The following is a 26,275-nucleotide window of genomic DNA, read 5'->3' on the forward strand; positions in this document are numbered from 1 at the left end:
AACTTTGTTCTTCTCCCTCAATACTGTGTTGGCTATTATGGGTCTTTTGTCTCTTCTCCACATAAACTTCAGAATCAGTTTGGTTTTCCTCATACAGATGTTGTTAGAGTTCTACCTATTTCCTTTTTGGGGGGATGCTAACGGAAATGGTATTGTGTTTTTCATTTCGAATTGCACTTGTTCATTGCTGGCATAGAGAAAAGTGATGGACTTTTGTATATTAACCTTGTATCTTGCAACTGTGCTATATAGAGTTTGTGGAATTTTTGGATTTTCTACACAGATTATCATCAGTCAACAAAGTAAGTTAATTTCTTCCTTCCCAGTCTGTATACCTTTTATTTCCTTTTCTTATTGCATTAGCTAGGACTTCCAGTATGATGGTGACAGGGGACCTCCTTGCCTTGATATTAATAGGAAAGCTTCAACTTTCTCACCATTAAGCAGGATGTTAGCAGTAGGTTTTGGGTAGATTTTCTTTATTAAGTTGAGGAGATTCCCCTCTATTCCTACTTTACTGAGAGCTTTCATTGTGAATGGATATTGGATTTTGTCAAATGATTTTTCTGCATCGCTTGATAAAATCATGTGGTTTTTGTTCCCTGTTGATGTGACGATTACATTAATTGATTTTGGAATGTTGAACCAGCCTTGCATACCTGGGATAAATCCCACTTGGAAGGATGTAATTCTTTTTATACATTGTTGGATTCAATCTAACATTTTGTTGAGAATTTTTGCATCTATGTTCACAGGAGATACTAGTGTGTAGTTTTCTTTTCTTGTAATGTCTTTGTCTGGTTTTGGAATTAGGGTAATGCTGGCCTCACAGAATGAGTTAGGAAGTGTTCGGTCTGCTTTTGTTCTGTGAAAGAGACTGAAGAGAATTGGTATAGTTTCTTCCTTAAACGTTTGGTGGAATTCACCAGTGAACCCGTGTGGGCCTGGTGCTTTCTGTTTCGGAAGATTATTAATTATCAGTTCAATTTCTTTAATAGATATGGGCTTATTCAGATTGTGTATTTGTTCTTGTATAAGTTTTGGCAAATTGTGTCTTTGATAGAATTAGTTTATTTCATGTAGGTTATCAAATTTGTGGGCATAGAGTTGTTCACAGTATTCCTTTATTATCCTTTTAATGTCCATAGAATCTGCAGTAATGTCCCCTCTTTCATTTCTGATATTAGTAATTTATATATATATATATATATTTTTTTTTTCCTTAGCCTGGCTAGAGTCACTGATTTTATTGGTCTTTTTCAAGGAACCAGCTTTGGTTTCGTTGATTTTTCTCTATTGATTTCCTGCTCTAATTTTTATTATTTCTTTTCTTCTGCCTACTCTGGCTTTAATTTGCTCTTCTTTTTCTGGTTTTCTATGGTGGACACTTATATGATGGTATTTAGACCTTTCTTCTTTTCTAATACATGAATTCAATGCTATAAATTTCACTCCAAGTACTGTTTATGTTGAATCTTCCCAAATTTTGATAAGTTGTGTTTTTTCATTTAGTTCAAAATATTCTTAAATTTCTCTTGAGATTTCTTCTTTCACTCATGTGTTATTTAGAAGTGTGTTGTTTAATCCCCACGTATTTTGGATTTTCCAGTTATCTTTCTGTTACTGATTTCTAGTTTAATTCCACTGTGGTCTGAGAGCAGACACTGGATGATTTCTATTCTTTTAAATGTGATCAGGTGTGTGTTATGGCCCGAGCCTCCACCTCTGAGCCTGCGCGGGGCTCTGGGTAGCAAACCGGGGGCGAGGCCGAGGGCGGTGGGGCCGCCACGACACGGGCACCTACCTGTGCACCCGCGCTGCTTCAGCAGCCACACTCCTGCGCGCTCGGGGCCTGTGCGCGGCGTGGAGACCGCAGCTGTCTCAAGGCAGCATCTCCATACTGAATGCCTGAGCCCATTCTTTCTGGGTCCAGCTCACCTGAGGACCAAGCAAGTCTTTAGAAAAAGTTTTCATGCTTCTGTGATCCCCACAATATATTAAGTGAAAAAAGCAAAGTGCAGAACACTGTGCATATACAACGCAATTTTGAATAAAGAGGAAAAAATACACACGTTTGCTTGTATGGGCATAAAAACCTCTTTGGACGGATACATAAAGAACTGGTAATAATGGTTGACTTCAAGAAAGAGCTCTAGATAGCTAGGGGACAGGAGATGGGGTAACAGAGGGTGACTCACTGTATCCTCTTCTGCACTTTCTGAATTTGGAATTATGTGAATATATTATGTATACAAAGATTTAATTTAAAATTAAACCACAAAGATACCATTTTTCACTTATGAGACTGGTAAAAACCCACGTATGATAATACACCCTGTGGGTGTGGCTTTAGTGAAATAAACACCTTCATTCACTATAGTGGGATGATAAACTGCTACAACCCCGATGGAGGAATTTGACAGCCTCTACCTAAATTCCAAATGCTTGTGTTCTTTGACGCAGCAAATCCACTTCTGGGAATTTATCCTATACATACACTCACACACATGTGAAATGATATACAAAAGGTTATTTACTGCAACATTTTTTGTTACAGCTAAATACTGGCAACAACTCAAATGTCCAAAGTAGACTGGTTAAATAAATTATGGCAATACACAAAATTGAACACTACACACACACACACACACACACACACTATGTGTGTATATGTACATTAGCATATATATGTATATGGAAGTCTCTAAATACTGATTTGTCATCACTGGTAGGTATAGTAAGTGCAGAGTTCATAGTACGCTAACTTTTGTGTAAAAAGGAGGGGAGAAAATAATGGTTTTTGAACCATACGAATGTACTGCTTCTTTAGAAAAGTAAAATTAAAAAGTACTGCTGAAATGGATAAACAACAAGGTCCTACTGTATAGCACAGGGAACTATATTCAATATCCTGTGACTAACCATAATGGAAAAGAATATGAAAAAAAAATATATATGTATAACTGAATCACTTTGCTGTACAGCAGAAATTAACACAACATTGTAAATCAACTATACTTCAATAAAATCTAAAAAAAAAAAAGTACTGCTGGAGAATTCTAACATATCCTTATAGTTTGTCATCTGATGTAACTATGATTTGGATGATCTCAGAAGAAAAAGATCCTGAAAGCTTTATATGAATTAACTCACACACACTGTATTCATGGGTGGATACCAAAGGGGGAAGGTAATCTAAATAAAAGCTCATGTTGAGCTTGCTAATACTCAACATCACACCAATTTTAATGATAACTATTTATGCTCTCGTCTTTAAAAATAACAGTTCTGTACCAGGTTGAGTAACTTTTTGTTGCTGTTTTCAGATCAAAAGACCACAGAAGCGTGAAGCGGCCCTCTTCCTGCTGAGATCAGCCCTCGGTCTGGGACCCTGACGCTCTCCCACTGCCTCACCCGCCCCTACCTTCTCCGTCCGCTCCCCTCCTGCCTTCTCCCCTTTACCTTCCTCTCTCTTCTCTCACGTCATTTACACGTGCTAAGACTTCTTCTGTTGCTGAAACCTCTCATTAAATTAACCCTCCTCCCGGGAGGCGCCCAGGCTCTGCTTCCTCACCTCCTCTCTGTGCTCAGCTGCTGTCTTCTCCCTTTGTCATTCTGCTGGTAAAGATGACCAGTGACTTCCTACTGCCCCGCCCCACGGGATACTTTTCAGCTCAAGTCTTAGCTTATGAGACTTTCCCCTGATGCATCTGATAATGAACAACCCTTTGGCTGAACCTCAGCTAAAGTGATACCCACGTTCCCGGGTCTCTTCATATACCTCTGCCTTTTCCCCTCCTTCTCTCGCTCATCCTCTGGTCTCCAGGGCTTCGCTCTGGGCCACTGCTCTGCCCACTCTCCACTGATCGCTGAATGATCTCGTTCCTTCCAGAGCTGCCACTCCTCCTACAGACTGATGGCTCCCGAGCAGACACTGCCAGCCAGGAATTCTACCCACAGCTTCCTGGATGCCTCCTCGTGTTTGTTCCAGTGACGCTGCCCAGGGAACCCTCCACCACAGAACCATCCTGCTTCCCCTGAGCCGGCTTACCCTCTGGCTCTGCCATGACCCTCTGGGTCACCGAGTTAGTTACTTGCGGCTGCCCCTCCCTTCCTGACCCCGCCTCTTCAGCCCCCTCCCCCTCCCTTCCTGACCCCGCCTCTTCAGCCCCCTCCCCACAGTCAACGGCCCTGCCCTGCTATGTAGCATCTGAGTCACCACGCCACTGCCAAAACGTTTCTTGGATTCATCTATGTCTCTTCATCATCTCTGCTTCCACATCCTCGATAAAGCTTTAATCAGGCATCTTTTTTCGGATTACTCAAACATGCCTTAGTTGCTATCCTGGCCATTGGCCCTGGGCCCCCTTCAGTATGTCCCTGATGTGACCACCCCCACACACAGGATTTGCCTCCAGCCACAATCTGACCACATCATTCACTGCCCCCGCCCCTGAATGGCCACTCACCCCTACCGCAGTGGTCCTCAATCTTGGACGAACATTAATCATATGAGAATTAATACGAGAATTAATCATACGAGAGAGCTTTTTAAAACCTGATGCTGAGGGCTTAATTCAGCATCTCTAGAGGTGGGTCTTGGAATTCAAACTTTTACGCATCCCAGGAGACTCTAGCATACAGGCAGGGTGGAGACTCGGTCACCACAGGGTAACGTTCTAGATCCCGGATCACGATCCCTGGGCTGGCAGCTGCCTCTCCTCAGCCTTCTCTCCTGCCACTCCCCGCTGTGGTCCTTCTGTTCTAGTAACTTCAACTTCTCCCCCAGTCTCCACTCACGCTGTCCCTGCTGGCCTCCCCTCCTCCCCACTCCCCTGCCCGCCTCCTCCTCCTCACACGTGACAGCCTGAGCTCAGTCGCCACCTCCTCCTGGAAGCCCTTCCTGATATCACCTCCTAAACAGGTAGGTTCTCCTTCTTCGTGTGCCCCAAGATCCTGTGCGCATCTCAGTTACTGTATCGACCACACCGTATTATAATTATCTTTTGACTGCTTCCCATGAAAGACAGTTTCTTGAGGGCAAGGGTTGTGATTAATTTATTTCTGTATCCCAGCACCTGACAAAGAATAGGCATTCAGATATTTGAATGAATCAATTAAAAACTGAATTTCCACATATAATTTTGGTGATATTTAAATAAAAAGTAACTCTAATAAATGACAACTACATATTAGTTTGTCAGCTGCCTAAATTAGGGGTATTGTAAATTTATTTTTACTGAAGCAACAAACATAGCAATGATGAGACAGGTTACTACTGAGGCACGCTCAGTGAGCTTTGGAAGTAAATGCTCCCCGATGCCTGATCTAAACCAGCGGCACCCCGCGAGGTGCCCATAGATCACGTCAAGCCACACGGTTGGTGCCTCTCCACCACACAGGACCGCTGGCCCAGCAGAGTCCGAGGTGCTGACGGAGCGCGGACAAAGGTCCGTTCTTCCTGAAGTGATGGCTCCAACAAAGGCTGTGGTTCTAAAAGCAAACACGCCCTGACACCCTGACTCTGTCCCTTCCATCACTGGGGCTAAGGAGGCCGCTGTGAAAGAGGCGTGGGCTCCCACCTCAGCCGCGGACAAGACCTTCAAGCCCGTGAGTGGCGACTGCAGGTTGGCAGGGGGAGAGAGGCCACTCTGACCAAATCACTCCTGGAAGTACTGAAAAGTGACACTATTGAGCTAGAGAGGAAACTATGTTAAAGGAAAGTTTATTAATGGAAAGCCTTTTACCTGATTCAATTTTGTTAAGTATTTTTCTCGCACACTGTACAAAGGCCTCTTCCACGTTCTCCCCGGTTAGTGCGCTCGTTTCCAGAAACATCAGCTCTAAAATTGACATCAAACAAAACACGAAGCCATATTTAGAAGACAATCACAATTATTCGATTCATAGCTGCCGGCTTAGTACACTCTTAGAATAGTAGACGAAAGAGAATTTAGTACTTAAAACCAGGTATTTCTGCAAATATGAAATCAATAAATGTCAAAATATTTTTTTAAATATCAGAAGAAATCTAACTTTTTATGAAAAGTAACTAGTATTTTGCGCTAGCACTTAAATGTGTTGAAGAAACTAAGCAAGCAGGACGCTGGTAAGGAAGCAGGCTGGCTGAAGGCACCCGGCTGTTGATATAAGACAAAGTAGCAATTGCCTTTCCAATAGTCTTCACGTCACCACAAATACAACCTACAAGTGCTGACGTTTGGTGTGCCGCCCTGACAGTGAGGGGATCTTACACGAATGAGCCCTCTTCTTCTTCACCAGCTGGTGACTCATGCAGGAGAAGGCTGCTCTCCTTGCTTTTGTGAGCAAACCACAACCTCTCCAGACCCTTGTTTCCTTCCTTGTAAAGATGAGTTTCATTTAAATGACAAATAAATTCCTTTCGAGCTTTAACATTCTAAGCGTGCATATTTCTAAACAGCTTCTTTACAAACTCACGAAGGCTTATGTTTTTATCGCATGTTTATTTTCTTAGCAGAAAACCTGTTCGTTTGTGAGAGTGTAAGCTGGTAGTCCTGGAGTCCAGCTGAAAGTTGATATTAGGATATTTTAGTTATTGATTGCTTCTAAAAATTAAAGTTATTTTAAAATGTCTGAATGCTTCTCATTCAGCTGTCTATAAGCAACCGGTAATCTTATGTGTCATCCTTATGTATTCTATATGGAAATTCAGAGAAGTTTCAAAGGCATCTTTAGCCAAATGACTTAAATTTAATGCAAGTGAAATAAAGCCAATTAGTCCAGTATGTCTTCTACTGCCTCCCTTTCTATTTACATCTAATATTTCACTAACTTAGCTTCAAATTACATTTTCTAAAAGATGACATCGTCTGATTAGGGCCTTTAAAGATTGTTATAAATTTCACTTTAAACCAAGACCTGTGATACTCAAAGATCCTAGACTGAAAAGTCACCACAGAATGCTAAGAGATTAGCTTTTATCATCATAGTAACCTTTTTTTTGTTTTTGGCCACACCACGGGGCATGCGGGATCTTAGTTCCCCGACCGGGGATCGAACCTGCGCCCCCTGCAGTGGAGACGCAGAGTCTGAACCGCCGGACCACCAGGGAAGTCCCTCGTCATAGTAACTTTCGTAGGCAGAATGCAGTAGGGTGAAACCATGTTACGTGAGTCTAATGTACAGTAAAGACAATAGGAGGTTCCACGCTTCCTAACTACAGCTGCATCTGAAAGCCCCAGCAGGTGTGACAGGCGAAAGGCCACTTGCCATTTTCCTGAGCAAAGCGGGAGGCTTCCAGGAAGGTGACCTCCCGATCGGCGTCCAGATCCTTCTTGTTCCCGCAGAGAATGATGACGATGTTCTGACTCGCGAGCATCCTGGCATCTGTTAACCAATTAGTAAGCGCATTGTAGGTTTCTCGGCTGCGTGATACAAGATTGTGAGAACAGCACAGGTATTTTATAAGGCTAGCAACGCTTTCCAGCCACTCACACCACTCGCAGCGCTCTGGCACACGCAGGGCGATGCCCACAACCTTTACGGCAACGCAGACGACCTGGGTGCCCCAGGTGTACGCCACACCCACAGGGTGCATTTCCTCTCGTTTCCGTGAAAATGAGGCAGCAAGTCAGACGGCTTGCTGCCTGTCGTTTGCCCAAGCAGGGTGCAGTATTTACTGGGCTCTTGGCTCATGCGACACGTGAGCAAGACCTAAGGCTAACTGCTGCCGCTCAATGGATCCGTGTGACACGCTTCACGGGAATTTAACACACTGATTCTCTGTAAGGACTCTGTGACACAGACTCTTATTATCTCCTGTTTCCACAAGAAACCTGAGGCCCAGAGAGACTAAGTTGCCCAAAGTCACACAAGCAGCCAGCGGCAGAGCCGGGACTTCATCAGGTGCATCCACCTTCAGGACTGTTTTCAGCCCTCATCTATCTAAGGATAAAATCCTCGTATATTCTAAGGACTGAGCAAGGAACTGAATTTTAAATTTAATTGTGATACCTGGGTGATAGCTACACGCAGGGCAGTGCACTCGGATTCTCATGATGGGCCGAGAGCTCTGTATGAACCAAATCAACCGCCCAACAACCTCACGAGTATTACGTGGTCATGACTCCATGGAACAGACACGGAAACTAAAGTCCAGACGGCGGAGCACCTCGCCGGAGGACCCACACCGCTGGTGAGGGGAACTGGGATTTGAACCCAGGCCATCCCAGCCTACAGCCTGTGCTTGATGGAGGTCCGTTACTTCTAATGATTTACCACACGCAAAGCTTCGCTTTGCAAACCTTAAGGAAAGTATCAAAACATCATGTTAAGAAACATAATGACACTGGGGATGCTGATCTATCTGAAGCTTGGGAACACGCTGCTTTACATGGTAAAGTGGTGGAAGGGGCTGCTTCGAAAACCCCCAAGACCCCCAGGGAAAGGGCTGAGGGGCTTCCCGACCCACAGCCCTGCCGCCGACGTGCCCAGCACACCCGCGGGGAGGCTCGGACCTCGGGGAGCACAGGCCGGGGAGGGGTGTCATTACCTGGTGATGTCATAGACGAGCAGCGCCCCTGCCGCGCCCCTGTAGTAGCTTCTCGTCACAGACCTGGAAGAGTGACAGGCTTTCACTTTCCACCACGCGGAGCCCGTACCCCTGAGCACCATCTTCCCACACAAAACACCCATTTTTGCCTTGGAAACCACAACACGGGGACAGAGGTGGCTTTAAAGAGAAATATTCAAAGTTATCTGAACATGGGCATGAAGGGCTGTCCTGCCTGAAATCGTGTCACAGGAGCGACGGGGAGGTGGGGACACGAGGCTGGGATGAGTGTGATCCTCCCTGCAGGGCGTGAGGCTGCCCCGCACAACTGAGGGTGCCTTTGAGAACGTCGGGGGAGGGGCAGCAAGGGGACGTCACAGGGTCACAGGGCACAGAGCCCCCCGCAGCCCCTCTGCTTGCCCGGGGCCCGTGCCTTCCTGTGGACGCGGGGCAGCGCGCGGCTGCGCCCCCGACGCCCGGCCGCGCTGCCCGCGCTCGCGCCCCCGCGGCCTCACTTGTCTTCAGTGAGCCCCCACCCGAGCGCCGCTCGCCCGTCCCCACAAGCTCCAGGATTTCTCCTGCAGTAACACACTTCCTCCCCTGCATCCCGACTCTTCTCCCCGTGTGGCAGATTTTCCCGATAGCAGAATACAATGTGCTCCTCCGGCACCTCCCGTCCTGGACGAGAACCAGGCTCCCGCTCCCGTCCCATCGCGGGCTCCTCCTGCACCCAAACTCCTCAGGAGCTGCTTCGCCAGCACCGCCGCCTCCTGCTCCGTGGACACAGCAGCTCCACCGACCCCGCGGCACCTGCCCTCCCCCCAGGCCGCAGCCCCACTCCCTCCTGGTCTCCTCTCACACCAGCTACTCTGGACCATTCCTCTGAATCTGCCCCGTTGGTCCTGGAGCTCCTTCCCCAAGGCTGGGTCCTGGGCTCTCTTTTCTACCACCGCTCTCAACTCAGGTTTAATCAGCTCAGACTTCTTCCGTAAGAGCCATGCGCTAGCCCAGCAACTCTGTGTGACCACAATGAACGCGTCACAGTCAACACCTGTCAGGCAGAACTCTTCGGCTCCCGGCCTACAGGCCCCTCCTGGAGGGGGCCCCACCACCCACTCTGTTTACACAGCCAGAAATCTCTCCACCCACTCTGTGCCCATCACAAAGTGATGAGATGCAACGTGTCCCACAGTGGACACATCAGTCAGGACCCGTCTCACCAAGTGGTCAGGTCCTATACCGTGCACGTCTCTACACCTTCACCAGCACCGTCCTGATCCGAACCACCAGCTCTGCCTGGACCCCTGCCACATGCGTCCCCTCTGTCACCTGTGTCCCTCAGTCCATCCTCCAGGTCCTCCTCGAGGCCTACAAGGCCCTGGTGCTCAGGGACTGGGGCTCAAGTTCAACCCCCAATGGTCAGTGATCTAATCGATCGTGCCTACAGACTGGAACCTCCCTAAGGACCCCTAAGAAACGGGGCTCAGACAGCTCCCGCCACCTCCCTGTTCCCCAGGCTGGGGCCCCGGTGGCTCCACCTTCCTCTCTTGGTTCCTCCCTTGTGCTGGTGAAGTATATCCTCTTGAAGTTTCTAAGAAAGAATATATGAAAGACAACCTTTGTTTCCCTCCATTTTTCTATAACTGAAGGTATTTTGATTTTATTTCACACTTAATGGATAGTTTGGCTGAGTTTAGAATTTTAGGTTGGAAGAAAAATTTTTCACGTTGGGTTTTGAAGGCAAGGCTTTAATTATCTTCTAGCTTCCAAGCGTTGTTGCTCAATAGTCCAGTGCAATTCTCATTTTCATTTCTTGATATGTGATTTGCTTTCCCCTCTTGGAATCTTTTGGTATCTTCACTTCATCCCTGGTGTTCTGAAATTTTACGTGGCAGACCCTGGTCTGGATTTTCCCCCCTCATCTGTGTTTGGTGTAAGGTGGAATCTTACGGAGTCTCATTCCTCTAGTGGAAAATTTTCTTCAATTGTTTATTTTACTGTTTCTTCTGTCTTCAGGAAGGTTCAACTGGTCAGGCCTTGAGCTTCCTGGACTAACTCTGTATGATTTTTTATGTTTTCTTCCCTTTCTCATCTCAAGTTTACTGTTTAACTTTCTGGAAGAGCACTACTCCATTTAATATATTATTTTAATTGCTCTTTTTAAATTATAATTTTGTTCTTATTCCCTGAATGCAATATCTACTCTTATTTGTGAGGATACTGTAGTTTAGTTTTTGTCTATTCCCTGAAAGTTTCTATTTTCTTTATTTTGGGCTCTTTCTCTTATCTTAAAAACTTTCATCAAGTGTCTGGTGATTCTTGGTTGATCATTTATATTCAAGAACAAGGAATGCCAAACTCTAAAAGATGCTCTTTATGTGTGGGCTATTCACTGTGAGGCAGCTGGACAGAAATTGGGCTATTTCATTGGTGAAACCAAAATGTTAATATCTTTAAGCCTTTTCTTTGGGGTTATTTTTCTGCAGATAAGAATCATTTCTCCTGCCTGAGACATACACACCTGGCTGCCAGCAGCTAAGGAAGAGGTGGGGGAAGAGGGTGAGGGTCAGCAGACTTTCACTTAATTTCTGTCTTTCCAGTCCTTGCCTCACTCATCCCTGCCCTCGGCTGGGCCTCTACTTTTAGTTTTTAGAGGAACCTCTATACTGTTCTCCATAGTGGTTGCATCAACTTACATTCTCACCAACAGCATAGGAGGGGTTCCCTTTTCTCCACACCCTCTACAGCATTTATTGTTTGTGGACTTTTTGATGTTGGCCATTCTGACCAGTGTGAGGTGGTACCTCACTGTAGTTCTGATTTATTTGATTGGGTTGTTTGATTATTTTTGATATTGAGCTGCATGCTGTTTGTATATTTTGGAGATTAATCCTTTGTCAGTTGGTTCATTTGCAAATATTTTCTCCCATTCTGAGGGTGGTCTTTTTGTCTTGTTTATGGTTTCCTTTGCTGCGCAAAAGCTTTTAAGTTTAATTAGGTCCCATTTGTTTAGTTTTGCTTTTATTTTCATTATTCAAGGAGACAGATCAAAATAGATATTGCTGCGATTTATGTCAATGAGCGTTCCGCCTCTGCTTTTCCTGCAGGAGTTTTATAGTACCTGGTCTTACACTTAGGTCTCTAATCCATTTTGAGTTCATTTGTGTGTATGGTGTTAGGGAGTGTTCTAATTTCATTCCTTTACATGTAGCTGTCCAGTTTTCCCAGCACCACTTATCGAAGAGACTGTCTTTTCTCCATTGTATATTCTTGCCTCCTCTGTGGAAGATTAATTGACCATCGGTGTGTGGGTTTATTTCTGGGCTCTCTATTCTGTTCCACTCACCCATATGTCCATTTTTCTGCCAGTACTATGCTGTTTTTTTTTTTTTTAAATAAGAAAGTCCGTATAAGTCTGTCCAAGGTACTTTCTTTTTTTTTAAAAATAAATTTATATATTTATTTATTTTTGGCTGCGTTGGGTCTTCGTTGCTGCACGTGGGCCTTCTCTAGTTGTGGCAAGCGGGGGCTACTCTTCGTTGTGGTGTGCAGGCTTCTCATTGCAGTGGCTTCTCTTGTGGCAGAACACAGGCTCTAGGCGTGCAGGCTTCAGGAGTTGAAGCACGTGGGCTCAGTAGTTGTGGCTCACAGGCTCTAGAACGCAGGCTCAGTAGTTGGTGGCGCACGGGCTTAGTTGCTCCACAGCATGTGGGATCTTCCCAGACCAGGGATCGAACCCATGTCCCCCGCTTGGTGCAGATTCTTAACCACTGCGCCACCAGGGAAGTCATACCACGATGTTCTGATTACTACAGCTTTATAGTAATATTGTCTGAAGTCTAGTTATGATACTTTTGAAGCAAACAATTTTTGAGCATTTAAAATATTATACCTGACTTTAAGTGAAATGCTTGCACTGGGACTGAGTTTTATTTAACTGAATTTTGAAACTGTGAATATCTGTTCTGTTTGACTTTCTGTATCTATTCAAAAAAACATAACTAAAATATTAATCTACTTTCCTGCTTTAGTAGTTACAGAATATCAAACATGGAACCTATCTGCTGTGGACTTCGGTCATCATTCTAAACATCGATTATGACTTCAGTGTAATCCAAGTGCTGATTAGAGAATATTCTGTGGAATGTTTTAATGTAAAGCAAAACCAACTCCCAAAGAGGTTTTAAAAAATTCTCCTTTTAAAGTGAAATATAGAGAAAAATTGTTTGTGCTACCACTTTGCCTTGGTTTTAATCTAAAAGTAAATTGTGGAATATGCAATGCCACGACGTCCTAATGTACCACTAGGTCCCAAAGAATAAATTAGCCTCTAAATTAGGCCGTGTGCACTCGGAAGAGATTCTAATGTATTCTTTCGTAAATCAATGCTGTGTGGAGAAAAACTGACTTTTAGCTTGTCATAAAGCTTCCAGAGGTGAACTTTCTAAAATCTGTGAGGGTGGGGGGAGGGAGGAGGGGACCACGTACATTAAGAGAATATAATTGATTATTTCAAACCCAATTTTCAAGTATTTTTATTAAGTTAGAGAAAAAGCTACCTGAATCGTTCTTGGCCTGCTGTGTCCCATATCTGTAACTTTACATATTTACCACCAACATTTATTATCTTTGAGCCAAATTCCACTCCTATTGTGTGATTTGAGTCATCTTTGACTGAAAAAGAAAAAGAAATTTAATTTTAGAACATTAGGGAAACAGGCTTATAGATTTATACAAGTAACTTTAAAATCAAGAGTTCTTTCTGTCAATGGAAAATGTAATTTACTGTCGCCATTCATTTCTCCAACAGTCAGATGATAATAAGCATTCACTGTCTTAAACAGAATACACACAGTTCCCGTTCTCAAAGAGACAATAAAGCTTTTTCTCAAAAAACCTAAACAAGCCATATATTTAAAGCTGAGGCTTGGTGGCCACGCCATATAAGACCATATCTACCTGACCACCGCTAAGGTTCTCGTGAATGGCAACTGCACAAAATACTGGGTACCATCTTGGAGGGCTTACTGCCCAGTGACAGACTGCAACTTGGCCAACGATAGTTTCAACTATTCGGACAAACATTCTAAAGAAATATAAGCAAAGGGAAGGAAAAGCACCGTAGCCCAAGAAAGAAACTTGATGCTCACCAAAGATTAAGGGAAAAAGAGGAAAAGATAGACTAAAAAACTCAGAACAAACACACCCCAAACCAAGACCTCTATGCACATTACAGCTGTTGAGTTTCATGAACTCGAGTATTGTGTATGGCAATCATTTGGAATGAATTTGCTGGAGAAATCAATACTGTCTGAATGGGCAGGGAGGTTGGCAAAATAAGTAGTTTGCTAAACCCAACTGGAATAAGCTGTCTTATAAAAGAAAATTTCTGTGATGTGAAAGGAAAAGAAAAAACAAATATCCTGGCTACACAGTCCACTGACTGGTTTATATTTTATAACTGTAGGATAAAATTTAATTGTACCAGAAACCAGGGTGCCATCTGACGGCTGTGTTCATTGCTCCCTGGGGGCCTGGGGGAGGAAAGGGTCTGATTCCAGCAGCTGGTCTCAGGCCCAGACAGTGCAGACCGGCGTGGACATCCGCTGGTGTCCAGCTACTGGGCCAGCCTGGCAGGAAAAGCCTTCCAAGGCAGTAATGAAAGGCCAAGGGCATCCTGATTAAGACACAGCTACGAGAGCAATACAGTGAAGCCTCGTTACATCATTACTGTGGTCGTGAGGGGTGAGGGAGGATGTGAAGGGAGAGTGTCCGCCGAGGCCGGGCACCTGGCCCAGCGTCCCCTCTTCTGAGATGGAACAATGCAAAGTCTGGGTAACTCGTACAGAACCCCAGGCCGCCCAGCGGGTGAATGCCTGTCAAATTCAAGAGGGACTGAGCCACGCTGGGTCCGTGTCACTACATGAAGGTTCCAACAAGCTCCTGGTCGATGGAAATGGAAGCAGCAGAAAACACTTCTAGAATCTTATTCTTCAGAGCTCTTTCCCAGGACACCCTTTGCTGCCTCTGTCTCCACCGTCCACCACCTAATGCATCTCATGCATTCTTACTTAAGAGGCACTTCATTAAGTGAGATTAATTTTCTGTGTTTGGGCCTTCACCTGACTACCTCTAGATAGACAGGTCATTCTCCACAATTCTTTCCATTACTATATAAGCACGGCTTATTTTAAGGGCCTTTCAAACCTACCGTCTTTTCCAGTAGCTTGGAATACAAAATTCAACCTCTCTCACCAACACAGGGCAAGTCAACGGCACAAGATATTTTCTGTGGTCGAAAGGCCTGGGTTTGAGTCTAACATGCACCGTTACTAGGTGACCATGCCAAGTGCACACACCAAGTCCTGTAAACCTCTGTTTATTTACCTGTAAAACAGGACTGACAACAATAGCTGCCTTAAGAACAATACAAGGCCGCTGGGGACCAAATGCTATCTTATCCAAACTGTACAACTAGGGTTCTCGGGCCACTCCTGCCAGGAAATAGAATTCCACAGCACCATACTGTATTTTAGTATCTGGAAAATGTACAGGACAATTCACTACATAATGAACAATGACCCACTATGAAACTGAAACGCTAAATAAAAAATCAGATTACTAAACGTTTAATAACATAAACATTTTATGTCCTTTAAAAATATTCTTAAACTATGACATTTTCCCTGAAAACATATTCGGAAGTTTTGTCCTAAACAAATCTGCACAAGAGTGTGCCCTCGGGAGAAGACATGCAAGAAGCACCGACCATGTGACGTCACTTACATTTTTTTTCAATAAACTGATGAAGCAAGCAAGACTTGCCGGTTCCTGCGTTCCCAATAACCAAGAATTTAAACAAAAAGTCTGAAAAACAAAAAGAGACTGTGAAACATAACTTCAGAACAGGTGCTGGTGAACTTAGACTACAATCATAAAATTTAATGAAATCTCAGTTAATATAAAAGAAAAAAGAGGCAACTGAATATTTTGTGAAAATGGCAATAAACACACTGACTTACCTTTCCACCTTTTCGATATATGGCTTATATGCTAACCCAATGCCTTTTCAAACTGCTCTGGGGACAATTTCTTTTGATACTGGAAGTTTGAAAACTCCTCTTGTAATGACTGAAATCTCTTTGCTATTAAAATAAATACACACACAGTGACAAGCAAAAATCGCCTAGAAATTGCAATTTTTCTGTACAAAAGAAAAAACCTGGTAGACTTATAGGCTTTGAGAAGTCCACTCCTTTCTTCTTTCAGAAACAGGTGTAAGTTCCCCCTGCACTTGCAGACTTCTGTGGCCTTGCCTTTATTCCTGTGTCTATGACCTTTGGGAAGGCCAGCCTAAGCCCAGGGGTTTGGGTCAGTACTCCGCGTGTGATATCTGTCCCATTCAATATAGAGAGAGCTCTTTACTTCTTCTTTACACAGGGGAACAGATTTAATTTGGGATCCTACTTTCCATAAACTGGGAATAGAGGCTTTCTAGAACGGAGTCTGTGAATCGGAACGATGGGGCATCGGTAGCTTGACACTGGCTTGGTGATTCCTTTTGCTTTTTCTGTTGGCGAAGAACTCTAGTTCTGTTCAGCCTAGCGCTGCAGGCACCAAGACCCTCTCCACCCTCACACTTTGACCCCGACCCACGTCTGCTGACCCCCGGCTGCCAGGCTCATCCTGTGGCCCTGAAGGGACTGCTCCACATTCCTGATTCTGTCGGGGGCACCTCTGAAGGTGTCACCTGCACACTCCTGTTTCAGACCCGACCATGCGCTCCCAGCCCTGGCTCCTTCTCCCCCCGCCCACCCAGTGAAGCACAAACGGTCAATTTCTTTGCTGGTGCTTGGTCCAGCCCTGTTCCTAAGAACTACATTCCTTATTACCCAAAGGTCAAGCCTATTCAACCTTTCATGCTTTTCAAATAGTTACAGGCAATTAAACTTGTAGGATAGTGCTATTAACAATTGTTAGCATTTAAAAATACCTACAGTTTTATGCATCTCACTGCCTGTTTTAAAAGCATGCCACACCAGTGTTCATAACAGCACTAGTCACGGTTGCCAGAAGATGGAAGCAACCCAAATATCCATTGACGGATAAACGATAAACAAAATGTGGTACATACATACATTGGAATATTATTCAGCCTTAAAAAGGAAGGACATTCTGATACACGCTACAACACGGATGGACTTTGATTGTGCTAAGTGAACTAAGCCAGTCACTAAAGGAGAAATACCACAAGATTCCATTTGTATGAGGTATCCAGCGTGGTCAAACTCACAGAGACAGAAAGTAGAAGGCTAGTTGCGAGGAGTCTGGGAGAGGGGAAATGGGGAGTCAGGGTTCAATGGATATGAATATCGGTTTGAGAAGATGAAAAAGTTCTGGAGATGGATGGTGGTGATAGTTGTACAACAATGCAAATGTACTTAAAGCCACTGAACTGTTGATTTTAAAATGATAAATCTCATGCTATGTATATTTTACCACACATACAAAATAAAATACGCAAGTCTCATCATTGTCACTGAACAGCTTTTACAGACCAAGAAATTAAGATTGCCAGGTTAAAATGAAAATACTGAAATTTCTCAATCTTGTTCAATATCTTCTTCTATTTAAGAAATAAAGCCCAATACATTACATACATTACATAGGTTGTAAACATTGGAAGATGAGAACCAGGTAAAGATGCTGCCAGTATATAGGCAAAAGTAAGTCTTGAGAGCGAAAATAATTTATATATACAAATGCGAATGTCTCTCATGTTTTATATGCACATAGTAAAAGGAGTTTCAGAAATCCATCTAATCCTGAAACAAAAACTCATAGATCTAAGCACAGACTTTGGCTTAATGCTTGTTCCATTATTATTTTCTGCTTTGGAAGTTTTGCTTAAATGGACTCTATTATGGTAATCGCTTTCCAGATTATACCACAACCTCAACAGGTAAAAGGGTAACATATCAACTGACTTGCACCTTGCTGGACAAAAGACAAGTAAGATGTGTAATTTCCATATGTAAAAATATTTAATTCCTCCAAAAAACTCTTCACACTCTGAATCTTGTAGCTCCAAGAGATAAGTTTTCATACTTAAATAGAAAACCCTTTTTTTGAAAACCCTCTTGGGTTAAACAACTAGAAATGCTGGAAAAAATACATCATATTAAAAAAAAAATACATAGCTGACCTTTCAGGAAAGAAAAGGAAATCTCTAGATGCTTGGAACTGGAAAAAGCAGTAGGGGCCCCAGATGGAGGGTTGTCAGTATTGAGTTTTAACATCTGTGGGACAGGATTCAAGAGCTTGTGCTCACGTGAAGGAAGGAGGAGAGAGCTGAATCTGAACAAGTGAAGGACAGGCTGGAAAAATCCTCTCACCAGCTCAGGAGGACAAGGAACCTTCTCTGACTCTGCCCGACCTCTCAGCAGGATTAGCAGAAAAACATTACCCTCTGAAGATTTATCATGGGCTGGCTCCACAGGTGAGTGTGAAATTCAAACTTAAAAAACATGTCGACAATGAACCTCCAAGTCAAGAAAGTTAAAACAATAAAAATGGCCTTAGAAAGTGATATCAACAGGATGCCTGGAAGATGCAAATGCAGATCACTCTGGAAGGACACATCCTCAAACCACGATACATAGGCGTCCCATGCTTACAGCTCCTCTGAAGATGAGCAATCCTCACAATCTAAAATTACAAAACACTCCAACAATCCATCATGAGTGAGTCAGCAATCCAAAGACATTACAATTTCAAGAATTTGATAAAAAAAAGAACCTGACAAGGTATACTCAGGATGATTAATACCATAAAAAAGGAACTGAATCCATAAGAAAAGATGAATCCATAAAAAACGATATAAAAGAAAAGGTAGATTTCCAGAATGTGTCTGTCTAGAAATAAAAACTGCAGTCATTAAAAATAAATAGTCAATGGATGAGTTAAAGAGTAGAATCAACAAAACTAAGGAGAAAATTAGTGAACTGCAATCCAGACTGGAGAAAATTACTAGGAGGCAGAACAGAGAAATGAAGAGAGAGAAAATATGAGAGTTTAAGAAAAATGCAGAATTGAAGGAAAAGGTCCAACATATAGGTCTAGTACATATTCTGGAATGGAAAACAAAACAAAACAAAACAGAGAATGAGGTAGAGTCAATATTAAACTGTAAAAGCAATCAGCAAGAAAGGAAAAACTCCCTATTAAGGAACGAGGTTCCTCAACCGCAAAGGTCACCATCTTCACAGTGTTGGGGCAGGAGCACAAAAACAAGGAACTGTCTAATGCAGAATTCGACGTGCAAAAAATGATCCTTAACACCAACGTGGACTTCTGCTTCCAAGAAGATGGAGTAGAAGTACTTTTCCCCATTCCGCCTGCTCAGGCCAACTTAGAACCCTAGACGCTACATACAAAAGAAACATAAGAAGACTTTGAAAAGTGTAGAGAAGGTGGCAAACTGGCCAGGGATCTTGGGGCCTGAGGAATGACACAGTGATGAGTCCCTTGGGTTTTTCCTTTTCCCTCGTATTTCCCAGACTTGGAGCCGAACAAGCTGGCAGCCTGGAAATGCCAATGGAGGCAGATTTTAAGAAGCCCCAACAAAAGCCTGCTATCGCAAGTCATCGAACCAGGAAAGGGCAACCTAGCAAGAGAGAAACCTTTTACACAAAACTGCTCTACTCCGGACAAACACTACAGGAAAAACTGTGGCCTCACGCCACCAATGCCAGCAAAGGCTGAGTGGGGAGCCCGGACCACCACCCTTCCGAGGCTGCAGTGAGGTTCCCTGATGCCCCCAGCAGGGTGGTGTCTCAAGACCAGGTACGGAGCCACAGTGCCCGTGGGGACATGTGGTCATGGGGTGTGGGAGGCTGGACACTGGGGCTCTCACCCCGGCCCAGCAGTACAGGAACAGCCCTGGCCCTGGGTGTCCATGGGAGCTCGGTGGGCAGCCTGGGCTTCCAACTCACCCAGCAGTCACGGAGCAGCGCCCAAGAGCAGAGACGAGTTAAACAAGAGATTTAAATAAAAATCTAAGGTCTCATAACATAATGCAACAATGCCCAGGATTCAAACGGAAATCCTTCATTATATCAAGAACGAGGAAGATCTCAAACAGAAAGAAAAAATTTGATCAACAGATTCCAGTGCCAAGATGATAGAGACGTCTGAAAAATCTGACAAAGATTGTAAAGCAGCCATCATGAATGCTTCAACAAGCAATAACAACATGACTGAAACAAATAAAAAGGAGAAATCTTCAGCAAAAAGAAAGGCTTAATAGAGAAGATATAAAGAAGAACAAAATGGACTTTTGGAATCGAAAAATACAATAACTGATGTATGTAGCTCAGTGGATGGGCTCAAAACAAAATGGGACACAGGAAACAATCAGTGAACTGGACTTCAAAATGATAGAAAATATCTAATCTGAACAACAAACAGAAAACAGCCTGAAAATATATTAATAGAGCCTCATGGAGTTTTGAGATTATAAAAAAAAAAATCTAACTTTCATGAGTCCCAGAAGGAGAGAAAAAAGAGGATGGGTTTGAAAAAGTATTCAAAGAAATAACGGCTGAAAACTTCCTAAATTTGGCAAGACTCATAAATCCAGATTTGCAAAGCTTACTGAATTCAAACAGCTAGATTCTTCCAAACAAAAGTCCAAATACATCCATGCCAAGATACATAATTAAATTTCTAAAAACTAAAAACAAATAAACAAAAAAAATCTTGAAAGCAGCCAGAGAGAAATGATACCTTACCTACAGGAAAAAAAACAATCCAAATGACAACAGATTTCTCATCAGAAACCACTGAGGCCAGAAGTGGCACCAATATTTTTCAAGGGCTGAAAGAAAAGAACTCTCAATCCAGAATTTTATATCCTAAAAATATCCTAGAATGAAGGAGAGATCAAGACATTCTTAGAGGAAAAAAAGAACTAACAGAATTTGTCACCAACAGATCTACCCTAAAAGATGGCTAAAGGAAGCTCTCTAAACCAAAAGGAAAGGAGTTCCCTGGTGGTCCAGTGGTTAGGATTCTGGCCTTTCACTGCTGGGGCCCAGGTTCAACCCCTAGTCAGGGAACTAAGATCCTGCAAGCTGTGCGGCGTGGCAAAAAACAAACAAAAAAACCTGAAAGGAAGTGATAAAAGGAATCATGGAACATCATGAAGGAAGGAAGAACATGGTAAATAATATGGGTAATTACAATAGGGTTTTCTTCTTCTTTTCTTGAGTATTCTAAAGTATGTTTGGGTGTTTAAGCAAAAATGGTAACACTGTTTGATGTGTTTGTGACTAAATATAAGAGGAGGAAATATTTAAGATGATTATATTTAAGATGATTATATTACAAGTGGGGTCTACCTGTGGGGTAGCACAGGTCTACCCCAGAGATACTGCGGGTTCAGTTCCAGACCACTGCAATAAAGCAAAAATCACAATAAAGTGAGTGACACAACTGTTTTGGTTTCCCAGTGCATATAAAGTTATGTTTACACTATCTTGTAGTCTATTAAGTGTGCAATAGCATTCTGTCTAAAAAAACAATGTACATACTTTAATTAAAAAAATACTTTATTGGTAAAAAACGCTGACCATCATCTGAACCTTCAAGTCATAAACTTTTTGCCACAGGAACATCAAAGATCAATGATCACCATAACAAATATAATAATAGTGAAAAAGTCTAAAATATTTTGATTATTACCAAAACGTGACCCAGAGACACAAAGTGAACAAATGCTGTTGGAAAAACGATGCCAACAGACTTGCTCAATGTAGAGTTGCCACAAACTTCAATTTGTAAAAAACGCAGTCTCTGAAGAAGCACAATAAAACAAGGTATGCCTGTAAGAGAAGGCAAGGTTTTTATATTTCATTCAAACGTAAAATGATGACACCAGTAGACTGTGATATGTATATATAATGTGATACCTAGAGCAACCACTAAAAAAGCAATGCAAAGAGATATACTCAAAAACATTATAGGTAAATCAAATGGAATTCTAAAAAATGTTCACATAAACCACAGAAAGACTAGAAAAAGAAAAGAGGAAAATGAAAAACAGAACAGAAAGCAAAAATATAAAATGGCAAAAATAAATTCTAATAGATCAATTATATTAAATGTAAACTATATAACTATATCAAGTAAAAGACAGATTGGCAGATTAGTTGAAAAAACATGACCCAACTATAAGCTGCCTACAAGAAACTCCCTTCAATTATGATGTTCAGGCAGGGTGAAAGTGAAAGGATGGGAAAAGGTATATCACACAAATATTAATCAAAGTAAATCATTATCATTATCAGCTAAAACAGTCTTCAGGGCAAAGGAAATGGCCAGAGAAAGAAAGTGTCACTATATAATGAAAAAAGGGTATTCCACCAATAAGACATAGAAAGCCTCAATGTGTGCACCAAAAAACAGAGCTACAAAATACATCAAACTAAAGCTTGATAGAATTGAAAGGAGAAACAAACCCACGATTATGGCTGAGACTTCAACACTCCTCTCTCAACACTGATAGAACAGCTAGACAGAAAATCAGCAAAGACACAGAAGAACTCAGCTTAGTCAACCAAGAGGATGGAGTCAACATTTACAGAACACTCTGCCCAACAGGAGTGGGACACATATTCTTTCCAAGGGACGATGGAACGTAAATCAAGATGGACTATACCATTGGCCATAAAACAAACCTCAACAAATTTAAAAGAATTGAAATCATATAAAATGTGTTCTCCAACCACAAGGGAATCAAACTAGAAATTCATAATATAAAGACAATAGGAAAATCTCCAAATACTTGGATACTAACCAATCCATGTCTAAATAACCCATGATTTAAAGATGAAGTCTCCTGGGAAACAGAAAAATACACTGAGCTGAATGGAAATGAAAATATAGCTTATCAAGATTTGTGGGTTACAATTAAAGCAATGCTGAAAGGAAAATTCAGAGCACTAAATGCATATATTAGAAAAGAGGAAAAGTCTCAATCAATTATCTAAGCTCCTACCCTCAAGAACACAGAAAAAGAAGAGCAAAATAAATAAAGCAAGCAGAAGGAAGGAAATAAAGAGCAGACATCAATGAAACTGAAAACAGAAAAACAAAGAAAATCCATAAAACAAAGAACTGGTTCCTTGAAAAGATCATTAAAATTGATAAACCTCTAGCAAAACTGGTGAGTTCAAGGTCTGGGGGCAGATCAAGGAAAAAGACAGGATCTTGAGATGGTCACAGCACACACCACCTTCGTTTGGGTAGCAATTTGGCTGGCTGCGTGGGAGGGAAGCCAGACAGCACCAGCTAGAGGCCTGTCACAGCCCCAGAGTGTGTCTAAGCAAAAGTTTGCAGATGAGAGTGCGGCTTCACAGGGTATTCAAAGCAGGCAGCCTCTAAATGGCTAAAAATATGCGTACTGGGGCTATATTTAAAGCAACTGAGTGGGTAAGAATGGAGTTTGGTGCTGGCAAGGCTTTGAACTAACGTCTCAGCTTGCTGTGAAGAAGAACACCACAGAGAGGCCAACATGCAGGGCCATCTTTAACTCATTTATGTAACAAAGACTCACACCAACAACAAAGGGAGGACACACATAGTCAATTTCAGGTCACAGCACTACAGACCCAGCAGGGTAACAAGGGAGTATCAAGAACAGCTCCACATACTTTAATTTGACAACTTAGATGAGATGGACCAATTCTTCAAAAACACAAAGTAGTACAACTCACCCAATAAAATAGATAACTTAAATAGCCATGTAACTTAAGGAAACTGAATCTGTAATTTTAAAACTAACAAAAAAGAAACATTTAGGATGGATGGTTTTACTAGAGAATTCTATGAACATTTAAAAAAAGAATCAACACCAACTCTATATAACATCTTTGAGAAAACTGAAGAGGAGGGAACCCTTCCCTAGTTATTTTATGAAGCTAGTATTTCCCTGATACCAAAGCCAGAAAAAGACAGCCTTAAAACAACACAAACGACAGAGCAGTATCTCTTATGAACATTAACAAAATATTAGCAAAGAGAATTCAGTTTTACATATATAAAAATTATACACTATGACCAAGTGGGCTTTGTTTCAGGGACGAAAGGCTGTTCAATATTTGAAAATCAATCAATGTAATTTCTCTACTAACAGGCTAAAAGGAAAAATCACACGATTATATCAACTGATGCAGCAGAAGCATTTCGTCAAAGTCAACACTCATTCATGATAAAAACACTCAAAAAACAAAAAAAGACAGCAACCCAGAGAGGAACTCCCTCAACTGATGAAGAGCATTTAAAAATTTCTACAGCTAACCTTACACTGAACAGTGAAAGACTGCTTTCCTGCTAAGATCAGGAACAAAGTAAGAATGTCTGCTCTCACCACTCTATTCAATATCATACAGGAAGTTCTAGCCAGTGCAGTGAGGCATAAGGAAACAAAGGCACACAGATCAAAAAGGAAAAAATAAAATTGTTCCTATTGGCAGATGATATGATTGTCTACATAGAAAATCCAAGGAATCAAAAAAAAAAACAAAAAAATAAAAAAACCCCAAAACCCTCCTATAACTGATAAGTGAGTTCAGCAAGGTCCAGATTGTAGGATATAAAAATCAATCGTATCTCTACATACTAATGACAAACACATGAGCGTCAAAATTTAAAATATAACAGCACTTGCAATCACTGAAAAAAAACCTCTGGCATAAGTCTAACAAAAACATGTAAAGGGTTTCTATGATAAAAATTACTGCACGATGCTAATGAAAGAAACAAAGGGCAATCTAAATAAATACAGAGACGTACTGTGTTCATGGATTAAAGACTAGACAAAGTAAAGACGCCAATTCATTCCTATTTCTAACAAGACTTTTTGGTACATATAGACAAGATTATTCTAAAATTTATATGGAAAGACAAAGGAACTGGCATAGCAAAAACAATTTTGAAAAAGAAAAACAAAGTGGAAGCAATCACCTTACCTGAGTTATTATGTAGCTACAGCAATCACACTGTGAGGGACTGATGGGGGAGACACACAGATCAATGGAACAGACCAGAACTAAGAAGTAGACCTACATTAGTACGTCCAACTGCTTTTGAAAGTGCAAAAATCATTTCACAGAAGAAAGTGAGCCTTTTCAACAAATGGTGCTGAAGCAACTGGACATCCATTGGGGGGAAAAAAGAACTTTGATCTAAGCTTCATATCTTATGCAAAATTAACTGAAAATAGATCACGGACTTAAAAGGTAAAACATTACTATGAAACTTTTAGGAGAAAATAGGAGAAGAGCGTCAGGATCTATGGCTAAGCAAAGAGCTCTTAGACTGGACACCAAAAAAAAAAAAAATCCAGAAATGGAAAAACTGATAAATCTGACTTCACCAAAATTGAAAACTTTTGCTTTGTAGAAAACCTTGCTAAGAGAATAAAAAGACAAGCTACAGACTGGATGAAAAGATCTGCAAAATATCCAACAAAGGACTAACATCTAGAACATATTCATCAATTAAAAAAAAAAACCCTCTCAAAACTCCACAGTAGGGCTTCCCTGGTGGCGCAGTGGTTGAGAATATGCCTGCCAATGCAGGGGACACGGGTTCGAGCCCTGGTCTGGGAAGATCCCACATGCTGTGGGGCAACTGGGCCCGTGAGCCACAACTACTAAGCCTGCGCATCTGGAGCCTGTGCTCCACAACAAGAGAGGCCGTGATAGTGAGAGGCCCGCGCATCGCGATGAAGAGTGGCCCCCGCTTGCCGCAACTAGAGAAAGCCCTCACACAGACACGAAGACCCAACACAGCCAAAAATAAATTAATTAATTTAAAAAAAAACAAAAAACTTCACAGTAAAAAAATTCAAACAACTCACCATTAGAACTAATAAATGAATTCAGTAAGGTAGCAGGATACAAGATTAATATACATAAATCTGTTGCATTTCTTTACACTAACGATGAAATATCAGAAAGAGAAAGTAAAAAAAAAAACAATCCCACTTAAAATTTCATCAAAAAATATCTAGGAATAAACTTAACCAAGGGGGTGAAAAACCTATACACTGAAAAATATAAAACATTGATAAAGGAAATTGAAGATGATTCAAAGAAATTAAAAGATATCCCATGCTCTTGGATTGGAAGAATTAATATTGTCAAAATGTCCATACCACCCAAAGCAATCTACAAATTTAGTGCAATCCCTATCAAATACCCATGACACTTTTCACAGAACAAGAACAACAATCCTGAGATTTATATGGAAGCAAAAAAGACCCATAATTGCCAAAGCAATCCCAAGGAAAAAGAACAAAGCTGGAGGCATAACCCTTCCAGACGTCAGACTATACTATAAAGCTATAGTAATCAAAACTGTGGTATTGGCACAAAAACAGACATATAGCCCAAAGGAATAGAACAGAGAGCCCAGAAATAAACCCACAGTCAATAAATCTATGACAAAGGAGACAAGATAATACAGTAGAGAAAACACAGTGTCTTCAACAAGTGGGGTTGAGAAAGCTGGACAACTACATGTAAATGAAATCAGAACACTCCCTCACACCATATACAAAAATAAACTCAAAATGGTTTAAAGACCTAAATATAAAACATGACACCATAAAACTCCTAGACGAGAACACAGACAAGACACTCTTGGCCATAAATGGTTGCAATATTTTCTTAGAAA

General features: G+C 41.9%; 1 protein-coding gene across 6 annotated transcripts in view; it reads right to left on the bottom strand.

Annotated features, from left to right (window-relative positions):
* RAB4A (RAB4A, member RAS oncogene family) overlaps positions 1–26,275 on the bottom strand; it is a 99,079-nt gene that overhangs the window by 51,514 nt on the left and 21,290 nt on the right. For 5 of the 6 annotated variants that reach the window (XR_014249182.1, XR_014249183.1, XM_082408019.1 and 2 more), the window contains exons 2-7: positions 15,320–15,400; positions 13,093–13,207; positions 8,534–8,596; positions 7,252–7,406; positions 5,748–5,843; positions 1,805–1,938 (exon numbers count right to left, since the gene is read on the bottom strand). Coding sequence is in view for 4 of the 6 variants with exons in the window: in XM_082408019.1 (XP_082264145.1) it covers positions 1,823–1,938; positions 5,748–5,843; positions 7,252–7,406; positions 8,534–8,596; positions 13,093–13,207; positions 15,320–15,400 (626 nt within the window). In the remaining 2 variants the exon portion in view is untranslated. Of the gene's footprint in view, positions 1–1,804; positions 1,939–5,747; positions 5,844–7,251; positions 7,407–8,533; positions 8,597–13,092; positions 13,208–15,319; positions 15,401–26,275 lie in introns of those variants that run through there. The other variant, XM_082408020.1, reaches the window with a different exon arrangement.

The sequence above is a fragment of the Balaenoptera borealis genome (assembly GCF_965194805.1).
Source record: "Balaenoptera borealis genome assembly, chromosome: 10".
Lineage (NCBI taxonomy): Eukaryota > Metazoa > Chordata > Mammalia > Artiodactyla > Balaenopteridae > Balaenoptera > Balaenoptera borealis.